Source organism: Somniosus microcephalus, chromosome 7, assembly GCF_052327205.1.
Source record: "Somniosus microcephalus isolate GS21.2 chromosome 7, FLI_Smic_1.0, whole genome shotgun sequence".
Classification (NCBI taxonomy): Eukaryota; Metazoa; Chordata; class Chondrichthyes; order Squaliformes; family Somniosidae; genus Somniosus; species Somniosus microcephalus.
The window spans coordinates 19,130,674-19,147,648 of NC_140993.1; the positions used below are offsets into that span (position 1 = coordinate 19,130,674).

Below are 16,975 nucleotides of genomic sequence, written 5' to 3' on the forward strand. Positions count from 1 at the left end.
GACGGCTCCAAACCACGTCAAATTAGCGAGGTGGACCGTTGGGCTGAAGGGCTTGGAGGGTTCGAGATGTCCGGTGTTCAGGTGAGTGATGGGTGCATGAGTTCAGAGGTAAGTGTGTTTGGTGTGTGTAAAGTGTTTAAAGAAGTTTTACTTCCCTTTACAGCCTTCCTTCCTTCAGGTCTCTGGAGTCCCTCATCTCACCGGCACAGAAAGCAGAATGGCCGCGAGTGTCAAAAATTGCAGCATTCAGCTTTCTGTTCCAGAGAGATCTCTAAATCAGCCTGAGGGGAAGGAATTAACTTGGAGTACAGATTCAGTGTTTGACAGCTTCAAACAGCTGTCAAACGCTGATATTTCATCTGTTGAAAGCTTTTGACAGATGAAATGTCAATCTGTGACGTCACCTGTTGCCGGGTGGCCCTTAATTGGCCTGCTGAGCCCGCTGGGTGGGCTCAACAAGGTCGATCAAGTGAAAATCGCGTGGGTTGTCCAGAACTCGATGGAGGCGGGACTACAACCCCGAAAGTTGCAGTCCCGCCTCCTACACGCCGCCTCAATCAAAATCCAACCCATTGTCTCCTGTTGGGGTGCAGTTGCATGGGAGTTAGTTACCCTTGTACTTTGCAGAAGTGGTCAGTGTTAGTGTGAGAGCCTAGATAGTGAGTGTTGGCAGGGTATTTGACTTTGGAAACATCACTGCCAATGACGATCTTGTTCTCATCCGATATATGTACACTTTCTGGAGGGGGGGTGGGGGCGGCGGATACTGGATAGTGGTCAGAAGCAGGAAGCCTGGATGATTCCCCCCTGCCCCCTGCCGCCAGCCCCCCCTGGGCTGCCAACACTCCCTCCTCCTCTCTAGCCCACATGCCTCTGCTGTTCAGCAGAGGTTGAGAATTTCTGGCCTGAATGGCCCATTTGCACTTCTACCAACTGGTGGTTTTTCTTCATGGTAAAGAGTGAAAATAAGGAAATTTGAACATTTTCAGAATTATAGAGAAGCAGGATACTGCGGATGCTGGAAATCTGAAATAAAAACAGAAAATGCTGGAAATACTCAGCTGGCCAGGCAGCATCTGTGGAGAGAGAAACAGAGTTAACGTTTCAGCTCGATGACCCTTCATCAGAACTGAAAAAGTTAAGAGATTTAACTGATTTTAAGCAAGTGCAGAGGCGAGGAAAGAACAAAAGGGAGGAAGGTCTGTGATGGGGTGGAAGGCAGGAGAGATTAAATGACAATAGGTATGATGGTACAAAGCAAAAGGAGATAGTGATGGGACCAGAATTATAGACTCCAGTTTGATCCCTGTTGAAGACGAGTTGTGGCCAAAGAACTGACCCTTTTCTCATTTTGGAAATAAAAGGACTGCAATTGCAGTCCAAAAAATCATGCTGTACTATTTTTAGTGGATTAATATCCTGGGTAGTTTTTTGCTGTATTTGTAGAGTCTGAAATGATTAATGTTTGGCCTCAGGTGAGCCATTTGTCTGGAATTAATGTGCAGTAATGCAGCAAATATTTCATGTTTTACATATGGTAGTGATAAATAAAAGTATTATTTTCATAATATAATCCACCTGTAATGCCGAACCTTATACATAATTTCTCTGCAATGTGTGCGAGTGCATGCGCATATCTGTAGTGAGCTTATGTTAATGAACAATCTGTGAACACTGATGACAGCCTAGTAATTTAAATATTTCAACGGTTCTAACCTAGATTTCTTCAGCCACTATTTACAGAGTGAATCCTATTCGGAACCTGGGCTTTTTTAAAATTATGATCTCCATATTACAAAAAGGATATAGAGACACAGGATTTAAAGGAGCAAAAATGATTTACAAGGATGATGCCAGAACTGAGATGGTATAACTATCAGGAAAGATTGAGCAGGCTGGGGCTCTTTTCTCTAGAACAGGGAAGGCTGAGGGGTGACCTAATAGAGGTCTTTAAAATTATGAAGTGGTTTGATAGGGTAGACAACAGAGAAGATGTTTCCAATTGCGGGGGAATCCAAAACTAAAATTCAAGATGGTCACTAATAAATCCAATAGGGAATTCAGAAGAAACTACTTTATCCAGAGAGTGGTTAGAATGTGGAACACTCTACCACACAGAGTAGTTGAGGGGAATAGCATAGATGCGTTTAAGGGGTAGCTAGATAAGCACATGAAGGAGAAAGGAATAGAAGGTTACGCTGAAAGGGTTAGATGAAGAGGGGAAGGAGGAGGCTCGTGTGGAGCATAAACACTGGCACAGACCAGTTGGGCTGAATGGCCTGTTTCTGTGCTGTAAATTCTATGTCAATACCAATATGAACAATTTCTGTGCAACTACTTGGTTCCGTTTTTGGCATCTCTGAATACACTGAACTTTATAAATGAAAGCTGTTACCCTACTCACTTGCCCACAAAAATGGTTCCTTAGCAGCCAAAGCGGCAACCAATGAACTAAAAATCACAGCAGGTCACCGAAGATGAGCGAGCAAATTCAATCAAAGCAATTCATGTAATAAACATCACAGTGTTGCCAAGGAGCAGTGTGTAAATGAGAAAGAGGAGGAGAGCCAAGCAGTGTTCCCTCTAAAAAAAATTTTTTGTACTGAGTGGGCAGGCCACGAACTCCTTTGAGTGTGACCTTTTTGTCCGTGGGCAAATTTTACTACTACAACAACAACTTTTACAACAACGGCAGCAACCACTTAAATGCATGTACAGGTAACTCTCTTTTTTTAATCCGGCACCGACAGGACCGGCGTGGTGCCGGTTTATCAAAGTCCGGATTACGGAGAGGTATTGTAAAAGGTACGAGAACCACAGATCCAGGCGTTCCTGTTGCTATGCAACAGGTGTAGGAACCCTGGCCACAAGATCCAGGCATCCCTGTTGCTATGCAACAGGTACAGGAACCCTGGTTACAGGGCCACAGATCCAGGAACGGCCACTGATATGAAGTAAAACTTAACTGAATCTACTCCTGAATTTTGCCGGTTAAGAGATTTCCGGTAAATCGAGAGTTTCCTGTCTACAGTCATGCCATATTGCCACCCCACCGTCTCAAATCGTGAGACAATCAGACAAGGTTCGATACAAACAGAAAATGCTGGAAATACTCAGCAGGTCAGGCAGCATCTGTGGAGAGAGAAACCGAGTTAACGTTTCAAGTCGATGACCCTTCATCTCCACAGATGCTGCCTGACTTAGTATTTCCAGCATTTTCTGTTTTTATTTCAGATTTCCAGCATCTGCAGTATTTTGCTTTTGTATTTAGGTTCTATACAAGTTTAACGTAACTTCTCTGCTTTTGAATTCCATTCCTCTAGAAATGAACCACAGTGCCTTATTTGTACTTTTATGGCTTTTTTTAACCTGCATTGCTACTTTTAATGATTTGTGAATCTATACCCCTAGATCCCTTTGCACCTCTACTCCATTTAGACTCTTATTTTCCAAGGAGTGGGTAGCCTTCTTATTCATCTTACCAAAATGCACCACCTCACACTTATCTATATTGAAATTCATTTGTCATTTACATGCCCATTCTGCAAGTTTGTTTACGGTAGAATTAATTAAAAGCTTTTGCAAACATGTACAAGCTCAAAATATTTTTTTTAATTACTTGTCAGAAATGACTGGGATATAAAAGAACTGCATAATAATGATGCATTAACACTTCAGAAATGCCACTCAGTTACACGGTTGTGTATCGACAAACAATCCAAAGCCCAAGGTGAGCTGAAAGAGGCACATCTATTCGTGCAATTTGTATTAATTTTAAAGTTTTCAACGTATTAGCCCATCCCTCATGTCACTTTAGCAATGGCTGCACAAGCAGCAGGAGCCGCGGCTTTCCTATGGCGCTGACATGCTGGACGTCCACATAAGTAATTGGAACATTAATCACAATGCAACCAGACAACCAACAAATATAAAGTGCTGAAGCTCTTTAGTTCACAGTATTAAGAAGAATTGAACAAAAACAAGTACAGGAAACTTTTTTTTATCCGGCACCGAGGGGACCGGCGTGGTGCCGGTTGATCAAAAAGTCCGGATTACAGAGAGGTATACTTACCAAGGTACGAGAGCCCCGTACACGGCCACAGGTGCAGGAGCCCCGGTTACACGGCACTTGTGCAGGAGTCCTGGTTACACGGCCACAGATCCAGGAGTCCCTGTTGCACGGCCACAGGTGCAGGAACCCCGGTTACACGGCCACAGATCCAGGAACCCCGGTTATACGGCCACTATTATAAAGTAAAACTTACCTGAAACTACTCCTGAATTTTGCCGGTTAAGAGAGATTTCTGGATATTTAGGTGCCGGTTAAAAGAGAGTTTCCTGTATTTTCAACTTCAATCACTTCCATTAATAAACGTTGTCTTCTTGAACCAGCACCCCCACCATGTAACATGTCAGAAATGCAGCACGTATTCACAAGTGCAGAAAAACGCATACACAATTTGCGTCACCGAATTAAAACAAAAAGCAGGAAAAGCTATGATTTAGCAGAAATAAACATCTTTCTTCCTAGACAGAAGAACCAATCAGACTGACTTGGAAATGTTTACTTGGATGGTGACATAAAGATGTTAATTTATGAATTTCGCTTCTAATGTTTAGCCCTCAGACATTCTCCACAATATTAATCCCTGCTCTTAAGAGTAAGGAAGTCTTACTACGATTGTACAGGGCTTTGGTGAGACCACATCTGGAGTACTGTGCACAGTTTTGGTCTCCTTATCTGAGGAAGGACATATTTGCCTCAGAGGTGGTGCAACAAAGGTTCACTAGATTGACCCCTGGGATGAGAGGGCTGTCCTGTGAGGAGAGATTGAGTAGATTGAGCCTCTAAACCTTCCACCAATTACTTTAAATCTGTGCCCCCTGGTTTTTGACCCCTCTGCTAAGGGAAATAGGTCCTTTCTATTTACTTTATCTAGGCCCCTCATAATTTTATACACCTCAATAAGGTCTCGCCTCAGCCTCCTCTGTTCCAAGGAAAACAGACCCAGCCTATCCAGTCTTTCCTCATCGCTAAGATTCTCTACTCCTGGCAACATCCTTGTAAATCTCCTCTGCACCCTCTCCAGTGCAATCACATCTTTCCTGTAATGGGGTACCTTTGGGGTACGGACTTAAGGAAAAGATCCCCTGCTCCGCTCAAAACGAATGAGGGCCATTCTGGTTTAATGCACCTGGAATCAGACAATTGATCCTCATTATCTGAGTTTGAGAGAAACTGTGAGCCACAACATTCCACACACTGGTACATCTGGCTTTAATACACATCATCAACGCCTGACCCGGTACCAAATAAACCCTTATCTAAGTGGATTCAGCCGTTGTGTTTTTTTTCTTAAGCACCTTTTGTTTTCAAGACACAACACTTAAACATAACTCATTCGCAGATCTTTTCTGTGACGACCAAAAAAAAATTATTGAAAAATCCCGTAACACGTTGAGGCCAAAAACCTGGGGCTGGATTTTAAATGTTAACAGTATTCTGGTGCCGTCACTTAGTTAGACCTTTGATGGGTAGACCATAGAATCATACAGCACAGAAGAAGGCCATTCGGCCCATCATGCCTGTGCCGGCTCTTTGTACGAGATAACATTGGAAAAGACCATTGGTGCAGTATAGAAAACCGTTTAGAAATAATTTTCCAGTAATGCTGAGCAAGTATTTTAAAAAAAATGAAAAATGCAAGTTTTAATGTAGAAAGGTAGACTTTTTAAAGAAATCTTGGAGAACAAGAGGTGAAAGTGGAGCAAAAAAGCTCCCTAATCTAGCAGCAGGAAGGATAGAAAGTTGACTACAAAACAGAAAACCGAGTTCTGAAGAAAGGTCATCGACCTGAAACATTGGGCTGTATTTTCCGATCGGAGGTTTCCCGCGTGCGGCAGCCTCCGATCCGGAAAAAATCTGCGCACTTACCTGAAGGCCCCCGGGACGCGCACACTTCCAATCCTGGGCACCTCGAACTCCAAGTGCGCAGGGTCTACGTATCCCAGGAGTGCATGCAGTTCGCAAGCGTTCCTGGGATCACGTGGGCCATGGGGAGCCAATCAAAGAAGGGAATCTCCCTTCATACACTTGACCGGAAGACCTGTTAAATGTATGAATGGAGATCACCCCAAAAACATAGTAAAACTTTAAATACATTTTTTTTTTAAATCACATTTTTAAAATGACTTGAAATTACAATAAATTAAATATTTTAAACAAAACTTTAATTTTTTGAAATAAATAATTAAAGTTTTTTATGGGGCTAAAAATAAACGTAACTTTTTAAAAAGTATTTTTAAATGATAAATCAGTGAGAATGTTTCTAAAAACTTTTTTCAACTCTTATCCTGGTAAAAGCAGGCCTTACCAGGCGCAAGAATTGTAAGGGTTTTCTGCCGGGGGAGGGTCTCCAAAAAGCGGAACTCTTCCCCCCCACAGAGGCCCTTCTCCCGGGCAGGTGGAGGATCTGTCGAGCATTCTTGACGGATCGGAAATGCCGGGTTTCAGCGCATGCGCTTGGCATGCCTGAAACCGGCATTTCCCATGTCCTTACGGGTGGGTACACAGCGCGTACCCACCCGTAGGGATCGGGATATCTGGGCCATTAATTCTGTTTCCCTCTCCACAGATGCTGTCTGACCTGCTGAGTGTTTCCAGCATTTTCTGTTTTTTTCCAGATTTACGGCATCCGCAGTATATTGCTTTTGTATTGAAAATCAATCTTTGCTCAACAACTCAGAAAACACAACTTTATATTGTGTGCTTCAATTTTTTTGAATAAAATAAAGCTGTATTGATATACTACCACGTAAGAGAAGGCACTCTAATAAATGTGACTGAGTTGATTGAATCAGTTCATAAAGCATTAGGTAATTTTCCCTTTTTTTGTTTGCATGATGGTGCATGACTTGGTGCAGTTTCAGTGTCGGAGACTGAAATGCCAGGATGCAGGCATAACATAATGATTAGAAATGGATGCTTCAAAATCTACTTGGCTGTTTGATAAAATGATCTTTGTGAAAACACACACAAAGTTTGATGTTGGCTGTTGTATTTGATATGCACGTAAGGTAGATAATTGAAGCGGTTACTTGCAGAAGTCAGGAAGTGCTGGGACATTCCGCACAGATCTTCTGTTCAGTTAAGAGGCAGAGAAACCTTTTTGGTGCCAAGCCACTTTTTAGGTTTTGTTCGCGGAGCTGTGGAGAGATTATCAAATGATAAGGCAGAAAGAAACTATTTAAATCGTTTTATGGAACTTGCCACTTAAGTCATACTCTGAAAAGATTTAAGTATTTAATTCTACAGTAGAAGCCTCTGCCAATTCTTTCTTTTGCTTCCTGTTAATGCAGCACATCAATTGTATATTGCCCTGTATGTAAATGATCAAACATTCAAATTGCCAGTGTAAAGGTGACACATTTACCTTGCTAAATGCAGTGCACAGCAATCTATTATATACAATGTTAAAAGTGCATTTTTAATGCACTACTGAAGACAAAAAATGGAGTACAGGTTGACTATCCCTTATCCGAAAACCTTGGGACCAGCTGTGTTTCGGTTTTCGGATTTCAGAAGGTATTATTTCAGACTGGGAAACTCTGAACATTAAATTAATTTGGTAATTAGTATTTGTATTTAATATAAATTTTAAAAGTTCAGGCTACCTCTTGCGACTGTTCCGTGTCTCATTCCCCTTCCTGCTTCTCTGTGCTGCCGCTCAGTCTGTTTACAGCTCCCCCTGCTCCGTATCTGAATTCCTTGACTTAGCGGTGATCTGGGGCTTGACTGCCGCTGCCAGTTGTGGGAAAGCTGGATATCGGCTGATTCCTACGCTAAGCTGGCCCGCAAGTCAGGTCAGAAAAGCATCGGCCGCGTCGGGTCATGTTTGGCGCCACTCGGGTTATGTCGTGCGCACGACTTACGCTCCACAAAAAAACTTGAGGTTTTCGGTTTTCAGAAGTGCGGATAAAGGATAGTCTACCTGTACTATTTTTGTCATTTCAGCAGTCCAAATAGTGTGTTTAAATTTTTAAAAAAAAAAAGTGGGTCAAAAGTATACAACACTACTACAGTATATCCATAGTGAATCATACATCACAGAAGGAGGCCATTCGGCCCATCGTGTCTGTGCCGGCTCTGTGAAAGAGCTATCCAATTAGTCCCATTCCCCTGCTCTTTCCCCACAGCCCTGCAATTTTTTCCTTTTTAAGTATTTATCCAGTTCCCCATTGAAAGTTACTATTGAATCTGCTTCTGCCACCCTTTCAAGCAGTATTTTTGAAATAACTTCCATTCTATAGTTTTTCAACTGGCCAAGGCACAATGTGCTCTAATTCTCTGGGTTTGAACCCGCATCTCACACCGAGATTTCTAGTCACCAACCTTACTAACCCTTTCAGCCACTCGGCCTTTCATGAAGAATTGGATCAATGTTTAATTTGTAAATAAAATGTATATACAGTTTTAATGAGCAATGTTGGCTATTATCAGGTATTTAGCAGTGAAGCGAAGTAGCAGCAGTCTTTCCTGAAGCGAAGTAGCAGCAGTCTTTCCTGAAGAAAGTAGCAGAGAATTACAGTGTGAATTGTTTAATTTGCAAAAGTGACCATATGGAGAAAACAGACCTAAAACAGTAGCTTCAGTAGTCACTGTTTAAAAAGAACGCATTAATACAAACTGCAACTATTTGGAATGGATTAAGTTTTTAACCTAATTTAGCTAAATTGAAATATAATATTTTATTGAGAACAAATTTCAGGACTTCTCAAATACATTTTAAAATTTATCTTGGCGTTTTCTTCTGTTTTCATTTAGCATGTTAAAGGATTCCAGCTGCAATTACATAATAGTCACAATGTATGATTACCAAGTCTCATATAATCACGCCAATTTTCAGAAGTATTACTTACAATTGTTTTATTTGCCGAGTAAAAATGTTCGCAATTCATTTACACTTAACTTGGGTCAGAAATCGAGTCAAGCTGCTGCGTTATTGTTGTATGTTGTTGGGACCATTCCAGTATAAGATGATGCCAAATTAATCCTTCTGTTGATTTAATAATGCTTCAAATTGTTCTTCTAGATTTTGAGTTCCTTTAATCAATTAATTGCTTTTCCTCTGAAATAATTGATGACAGATGACGCTGGTTAGGTAATAAAGACTACAGGTTATGCATAACTCTTTACCTTATGGCATATTAACATAGCTACGAAAAGCCAACATGTGTAACATGAGTTACACAACATGAGTAGTGGAAATGGATTTCTAATGAGAGCTGTGGGTATTTCCATACTGTAGGAATGAATATTGCTTCCAATCATGACAGTATAATTGAGATAATTGTCATGGGTAAGTTAACCATTGATAATCGTTTGGAATCTGAATTCAATCTGACAATTTCTAAAACTTCTTACTGATTGATTATGATGGTATTTTGTAGCTGGATGCCATTGGTTCTGTGATTTAATTTTTGAAATATTTTTTTTTTTAAAGTTCCTATTTGAACATCGTTCCCAAGAAGATTTTGCAGTTGATTTGCTGGATGACAAGTTTTTTTTAATTTTCACATCCAGTTGCATAATTATTCAGTTAGATAAAGATACAGGTTTGACAGTGATGAAGGTATTTGACTAGCAGATGTAAAGAAATTGTTAACATGAGAAGTTTAACATTAACCTTATGTTCAAAATACATGTCATTATCTAGATGTGATTAAATCATAGTCAACAGCGAGCCTTATATCCTGATGTGGATAATAAGTTGCAGCTGTTTTTCTGCACCTGTTTCCTGTGTAATAACAGAATTTGGTTGAAATGAAAAGATTAATTTGTCTGCAGCAATTTTGCGTATTGAGATGACAGATTACGACTATTTATTGCTAATATGCAACGTATTTGAAATGAGGTATTGTCATTTTGTTACAGTTGACAGAGATGCAAACGGAGAGCAGCTATTACAGCCCTCAGAAAGTGAAATCCAAAGAGGTGCTTTGCTGGGAGCAAGAAGGGACGACTGTTGAGGTATTTTTCAATTCTTTGCCCAAAGTAGGGGTACAGCTTCCTGTGATAGCACATTCTCATCGATTTGTTAATTTACCATTATTAATATACACGCTGGAAAAATGTTTTTCTATTAAAAATGTCTGTACTTGCATCACTTTTATATTCTGTAATTTCATAAAGTAAAACACATATGAGTGCAAATCAACTTCACTTGATACCATTGTCTTGATATTTTGTGGAAGCGCTTCCATTTTATGAACTGACAAATATGCAGAAATCTCCATGAAAACAAGCATGTGCCAAGTAAAATCTATTGTTTCCATTAAAAGTATGTGCACTGACCGCAGTTGGCAGTAATATGTGTGAGAAATGGCCAAGATTGAAGTCATTACCCTATCTAACAGCAGATTTCCATTAGAAGTTGAGATAAGAAGGTGGAAAATTGGCTTTAAAACTAGGTCTGCATTTATATTGATCATCGTTATGCAAGAGTTCAAAATCATAATGAAGAGTTTGAAAAAGAAACCTACAGTCATTCTTCGTATATTTTGGCCAGCGCAGATACGATGGGCCGAAAGGCCTCCTTCTGTGCCATAAATTTCTATGCTTCTATTTATTTCTTGGTATTGTGGTAAACATAATGAGTTCCCATCACATTGAGTTACTGCACACAAATGAGTCTTTGTTGCTTTTGTTTAAAATTCGTACAGCGTCTAATTTAATAAGTTCTATAGCAGGGGCAGGGTACTGAATTTGAATGATCAGCCATGATCGCATTGAATGGCGGAGCAGGCTCGAGGGGCCGAATGGCCTACTCCTGCTCCTATCTTCTATGCTTCTATAATTGATTTGTTTAAACATTGGGTAAGGAGTAACCAATAAAACAGAATCCGATTGTCAAAATTTAGTACTACTTAAACAAAATTTCAGCAAAAACGAAAAAAAAAGAGAAAAACCACAGACTTGACCACTTGTGTGTATAAAAAGTATTTTTTTCTCTTCCTTTGAAAGATTTGTGCTGAAACAAATCTTTCCAATTTATCTGCACTAACTGGGATCGTACCTAACCTTTCGCTAGGTGCCAGAAAGTGAGCAAACTGTAGAATTGTTTCCATGGTCATTGCTGGTTTGAGAGTAGATCTGGCCGTAAATTTCCTTCTGTGGCGTTGATTTGAAGAAGTGCCAGCTGTTCCCATTATCGTACAGTCTTCCCAGAAACTTTTTTCAAAAGAGATAGAGATTAGCTGCTGTCTGTTCACAACTTCCCACAACACTTGGCAACTTGGAGGAGTCTGATGCTGAAACTTCTCATGGCTATCATTCTTAAAGCAGCATTTTGGTAGTAATTTAATTTTTATATTCCTAATCTTCTTCAGTAAAAGGGAGCTTAATAGAAACGATGATGGATGGCATTATGAATTGTTTGTAAAATGTCCATGGATTTGTTACTGAGTTGAGAAGTAATTACTTTGAGAGCAATTGCTAATTTTTATTGAGAAATGCATAATTTATAATTTGCTTATTTAAGTTGCAGTGAACTATTTTGATTTCTATTAACTTTTTAATTTTTATGTTTCACTTCCACTTCTGTCAACCACATAAAGATAGATCTTTTTTATCTACGCTAATTCATTTGCTAATAGGTTTTCGAAAAGGAAAGTAAGGATTTTTTTCATGTTTGTACATGTAGCATAACTTGCTTTAACCGTAATAATTCATACTGTTTTTGTCAAGGTGCTGATGATGGGAGAGCTTTTCTTTGATTGCCAAATGGGTTTTGTGAGCTGCAAGGCTTTATGCCTTAAGGGAATAATGGGTGTGAAAGACTTTGAAGAAACTACGAACAGAAGTGAAACTGTAAGTAATTGACCCAAACTTTTTAGTTAAAGTAACAACGATTGCATTTATATAGTGTCTTTAACATGATTAACCAAAACTAGTTTTATGTCTTAAGGAGGAGAGAGGTGGAGAGGTTTAGGGAGGAAATTCCAGAGCTTGGGGCCAAGATCAAGGGATATGGGGAGAAAGCAGGGACAGGGTACTGAATTTGGATGATCAGCCATGATCTCATTAAATGGCGGAACAGGCTCGAGGGGCCGAATGGCCTACTCCTGCTCCTGTCGTCTATGTTTTTATGGCTGATGGCTGACAATGATAGGGCAAAGGAGCGGGGCAAGCAGAAGAGGTCATTTGGAGAAATAAGAGTTCTTGGAGAGTTGTAGGGTTGGAGGAGATTACATGGATAAGGAGGGGTGAGGCAATGAAGTGATAAAGGGAACAGAGTTCAAGATGAGCTTAAGTTTATGGAGGATGGGACCAGGAGAGCATTGGAATAATATTCTGGAGGTGACAAAGGCTTGAAGCAGGGTTTCAGCAGCTGATAGGCTGAGGCTGGAGTGGAGACAGGAGATGTTACTGAGGTGGAAATACGTAGTCTTTGTGCTGAGAAGATATGGGATCAGAAGCTCAACTCTGGGTCAAATTGCAAATCAAGGTTTTGAACAGTGGGCTTCAACCTCAGACTGTGGTGGGGAGGGAGCTAGCATTGGTGGCGAGGGTACAGAGCTTGTGGCGGAGCTGAAGGCATTGGCTTTGGTCTTCCCGCTGTTTAACTGGAAGAAATTGTGGCTCATCCAAGTCCGGATGTCGCACAAGCAGAGCAGTGGAAGGGTTGAGAGGTAGTGAAGTAGAGCTAGGTGTCATCAGTGTACATGTAGAATCTGACACCGTGTCTTCAGAATATGTCACTGAGGGGCAGGATGAGGAGGGGGCCAATGATAGACTCTTGGACTCCAGAGGTAACGGTGTGAGGGTGATAAGAGACGCCAGCGCTAGAGAAGCTCTGGTTATGATTAGATAGCTAAGAGTAGAAGCAACAGAGCCAAGTCCCACTCAGTTGGAAAATGGAGGTGAAGCGTTGGCGGGGTTTGACATGGTCGACCAAGTCAGCGGCTGCCGTGTGGTGAAGAAGGATGAGGAGGGATAGTTCACCATGATCGCAGTTTCAGTGCAGTGGCACTTGATTGGAGAGATTCAGACACGGACTTGTGGGAAAGATGAACACGAATTTGGAAGGCAACAACTTTTTGGAAGAACTTTGGAGAGGAAAGGGAGGTTGGAGATGGGGCAACAGTTTTACACGGACAGAGGATCAAAGCTGTTTTTTTTTGAGGAGGGAGTTGATGACGGTGGTTTTGAACGGGAAGCGATCAGTACCTGAGGAGAGGGAGCCACTTCAAGTGTCAGCTGGCATGGCGGCTAGGAAGGGAAGTTGGGTGGTCAGCAATTTAGTGGGAGTGGGGTCAAGAGAGCAGGAGGTGGGCCTCATGGACAGGATGAACTCAGAGGGCATGAGAGGAGATGGGCGAGAAGCTAGAGAAAGATGTAGGTTCAGCGCTAGGGTAGGGAGAATCTTGGAGGAAGTTTGGCTTGATGGGCTAGGGGTTGGAGGAAGATGTGACGGAGGCAGCTGAATGGATGGTCTCAATCTTTGTGACAACGATTTCCATGAGCTCCTGGCACTTGTTGGAGGTGAGGGCGTGGGAGAAAAGGTGAAAGGGGTTTAAGGAGATAATTGGCAGTGGAGAAAAGAAGCCAGGGGTTATCTTTGCTTTCCCGAATAATCCTGGAACGGTGTGGTTTTGGCAGAGGAGAGCAAGATCTGATAGTAATAACAACAGGAAACGCTGGAAAAACTCAGCAGGCCAGGCAGCATCGGTGGAGAGAGAAACAGAGTTCATGTTTCAGGTCGATGACCCTTCGTCAGACCTGGGAAAAAAAGCAGGAAATGGAAAGCAAGTTTGGGGGCTGGGAAAAGGGGGAGGGGATGAAAGAACAAAAGGGAAGGTCAGTGATAGGATGGAAAGCAGGAGAGATTAATTAAGAGATATTCAAGGTGAGGGGAGGTGGAAATGGGACAGGTTAAGGAAGAAAGGATGGCTCTAGATGGGGTGTGAATTGCGCAGGTAGAATGAAGGACAGCTGAAGGGAGGGAAGAAAAAATAAAAAGTTTGGATTAAAAAAAAAAGAAAATATATAAATGTGATAGGGGCCGAGGTTATGATCTGAAATTGTTGAACTCGATGTTGAGTCCAGAGGGCTGTAGAGTGCCTAATCGAAAGATGAGGTGCTGTTCCTTGCGCTGACAGTGTTTGATGTGATGGTAGAATTTTGTGGGTGGGCATTTTATAACTTGCATACATTTCTATATCATTTTAAATGTGTTATTATAAGTGTGCTAATAGGGATTTTATTTTCATCAAGCTAAATTCTTATCTGATTTAAAGATGTTTTGGAGAAATTTCAAGGGAGTTCAGTATTTCATTTTTCTTGAGTTTTGTGGCAGCCAGAAGCTGTTAACTGAAAGATACAGAATATTAAACAGATGTTCTGCCCAATTTATAAATGAATTTGCTGACTATCCTGAGCCACTTGGTGTTGTGTTATGGAGAATCCAGTTTGCAACTTCTCTGCATAAGGGAAGTTATATTTTTCCTTCTTCCTGCGGTGCCCTTTGACTCAATGTGACTAACTTCGCCAGTCAGTAGTTATATCTTGCAAATAGTTCAGTGCAGAGCAGTGCAAAATACTGAGGCCATTTTTGGAAGGAGGGATCTTGGGGAATCTGTTTGCTATTCAGTTAAACATCTCCGGCAGGAAATTGAAGGTTTGGCTCTAAATTTAACTAGGTATAGCTGGATATTAAATAACAACATGCCATTGACTTTTATTCAGAGATCTGCGAACAGACTACAAAACCATTGTCTTTTGAAAGTGCTGTTGAGTTCATTTAATATTTAGATAGCTCAAGTTTTCTGATGGCAAAACCACATTAATACCGAGGGTAGATGGACAGGATGATCACTGAAATGTACTCCCCCAGCCCACCCTCCTTGTGTATCCCACAGCAGATTTGGTTGATCAGTTGCTTTCAGTAGAAGCACCGGCTTGAAGAGCTTAGGAGATTTTCACCAAGTTTTAAAAAAATAAACATGAATGAAATCTGCTAAAAATTTGATCCTTCCACGATTAATGACCTGAATCAGTTCTGACTTAGTGAAACTTGCCAAAAGAGATGGCTTCAGACCAGAACATTTGGTAACCAGTTTGATTGGGCAGGTAGGCATCGCCACTGAATTTCCAGTGCCTTGTCTTTCTACCTAGTTTGTTTCTTGCTCCAAGGTTTGCTGGTTATCCTTCAGGCACAGTAAAATGAAAGATCAAGTCTCAAAGCCAAAAAAATGGCACTTTTGCTAATTAAAAAAAACATTTTCTTTCATTTTTGTTTTACAGTGGGGTCAGGACCAGTGCAACTGGTCTTGTTTAGGGTTGGGAGGAGAGAAGGAGGCACTTTGGATGCTGGAAGCCCTGCATATTTTTGTGTCCCCTGGTTCATGAGATCGTTTGAACTATAAATGGAGTCGTTTCATAAACCAGCAAGTGATAATCTCGTGGCTCCAGTTCTCGGCATAAGCAGTACATTATTGAACCTGAAATAAGCAAACACTGTTTGCTGGTGGAGAGCTTCCCTTAAGGATTGGCTCGTCTGAAGTCCGGAAACACTCTTCAGTTAACGCTTATTCTGTGATGTTAGAAATTGATTAAAAATGTGAGACATGAGCCATTGACTATACTCCCTCTCATAACCTTCCCAGTCTGACAGTAATATTTGCTTTTAATATGTTTGTCTAACCTTGTTGGGGTGGGGGAGGAGGTAAGTAGGGGCTCTTTGGTGATCAAGGTGTTTGCAAAGAGGTGTGGGTGGCGATGAAAGTTCGGAACTAAGCCAGTTCTTTTAGGAAGACTAACTAATCTTATACCTGAACCAGCAGATCCAAAAAAGGTCAGGGCACAGTTGATGATTGACCAGCCAGCCTGGTTCAGTAATGGAATCAGAGAAGTAGATCTGTTGTTGGCGGCTGAGATTCTAATCATTCTGTTCCAGATAATCCTGTAAACCAACACCCTAATGGTTCGGGTGGTTTATGCTGGGCCAGCAATAGGGCGCTTGCCAGTACTTTGTGCTGGTCGGGTGCATGGTTTTCACTGGTAGAACTCCCATCAGTACAGGTGCGCACACTTGAGCATGTCTGAGCCTTAACTCTGCCATCCCGCACCCAAGATCTTTGGTCTTTAGTAATTGAGGTTTGTCCCGGGGGGATGGGGAGAGAGTGGGGGTGGGGGGCAGGGGGGCGGGGCGAGTGTGTGCATTCCGTATTGGGGGGGAAAAGGAAACTCTACCTGGGTAAATTTTTCAGCTGCTGCTTTTGGATTTCTAAAGAACATGGGCCAGATCTTGCTGGAACGGGGTATCTCGCAGTGTACGCCATTAGTTAGACTATTTCCTGCACCCTTCAGCTCAAAGTTTTTGTACCCTGACTTGCTGGAAGTACAAGCTGATAACGGCATCGTCAGGGCATCTGGGACCTCAGTGAACGATGGGACCAACAGTCCATGAGATTTGAGGATTGAGAAATAAATAGAGGAACGACTGAGAAGGAGGGTGAATTAGAGTCCAATCGGTTACAAAAAGAGAAATAGAGAGGGAGAGAAATTAAAAAAAAAAAAAAAAAATTTGATCTTTTTAAAATCTCCAACAACAATTCACTACCTGAAGGAACGAGACTTCACAGTTAGAATTATTCACTTTCTAGGCCAGGAGGTTGATTGGCAATCATTAACAATTATCACATCGTTAAAAAGGTACTTGCACTATTGATTACTAGCCCTAACTTTCTGTGGCACGTTTAATGGGCAATTAATGTGTAAATACAGCAAGTTCTTAAAAATAATGGGGAGGCTCAGGAAGAGATTTGTGCAAAGCTAATGGCGGAGCGGCCCAAATCGTCCAACTTGTGGCAATTCACGAGATAGCTCTTCCTCGCCACAAGTTGCTGGACGATTTGCACATTAATAACAGCAACATTAACAGCTATCATGTGAGGAAACGAGAGAAAAAACCCC

The 16,975-nt window shown here is 41.4% G+C and overlaps 1 protein-coding gene across 4 annotated transcripts in view; it reads left to right on the forward strand.

Annotated features, from left to right (window-relative positions):
- The window catches only part of vps13b (vacuolar protein sorting 13 homolog B), a 1,087,794-nt gene that overhangs the window by 159,110 nt on the left and 911,709 nt on the right, over window positions 1–16,975 (forward strand). For all 4 annotated transcript variants that reach the window (XM_085992288.1, XM_085992290.1, XM_085992289.1 and 1 more), the window contains exons 9-10: window positions 9,935–10,030; window positions 11,747–11,869. In XM_085992288.1, the coding sequence (XP_085848414.1) occupies window positions 9,935–10,030; window positions 11,747–11,869 (219 nt within the window). The remainder of the gene's footprint in view (window positions 1–9,934; window positions 10,031–11,746; window positions 11,870–16,975) is intronic.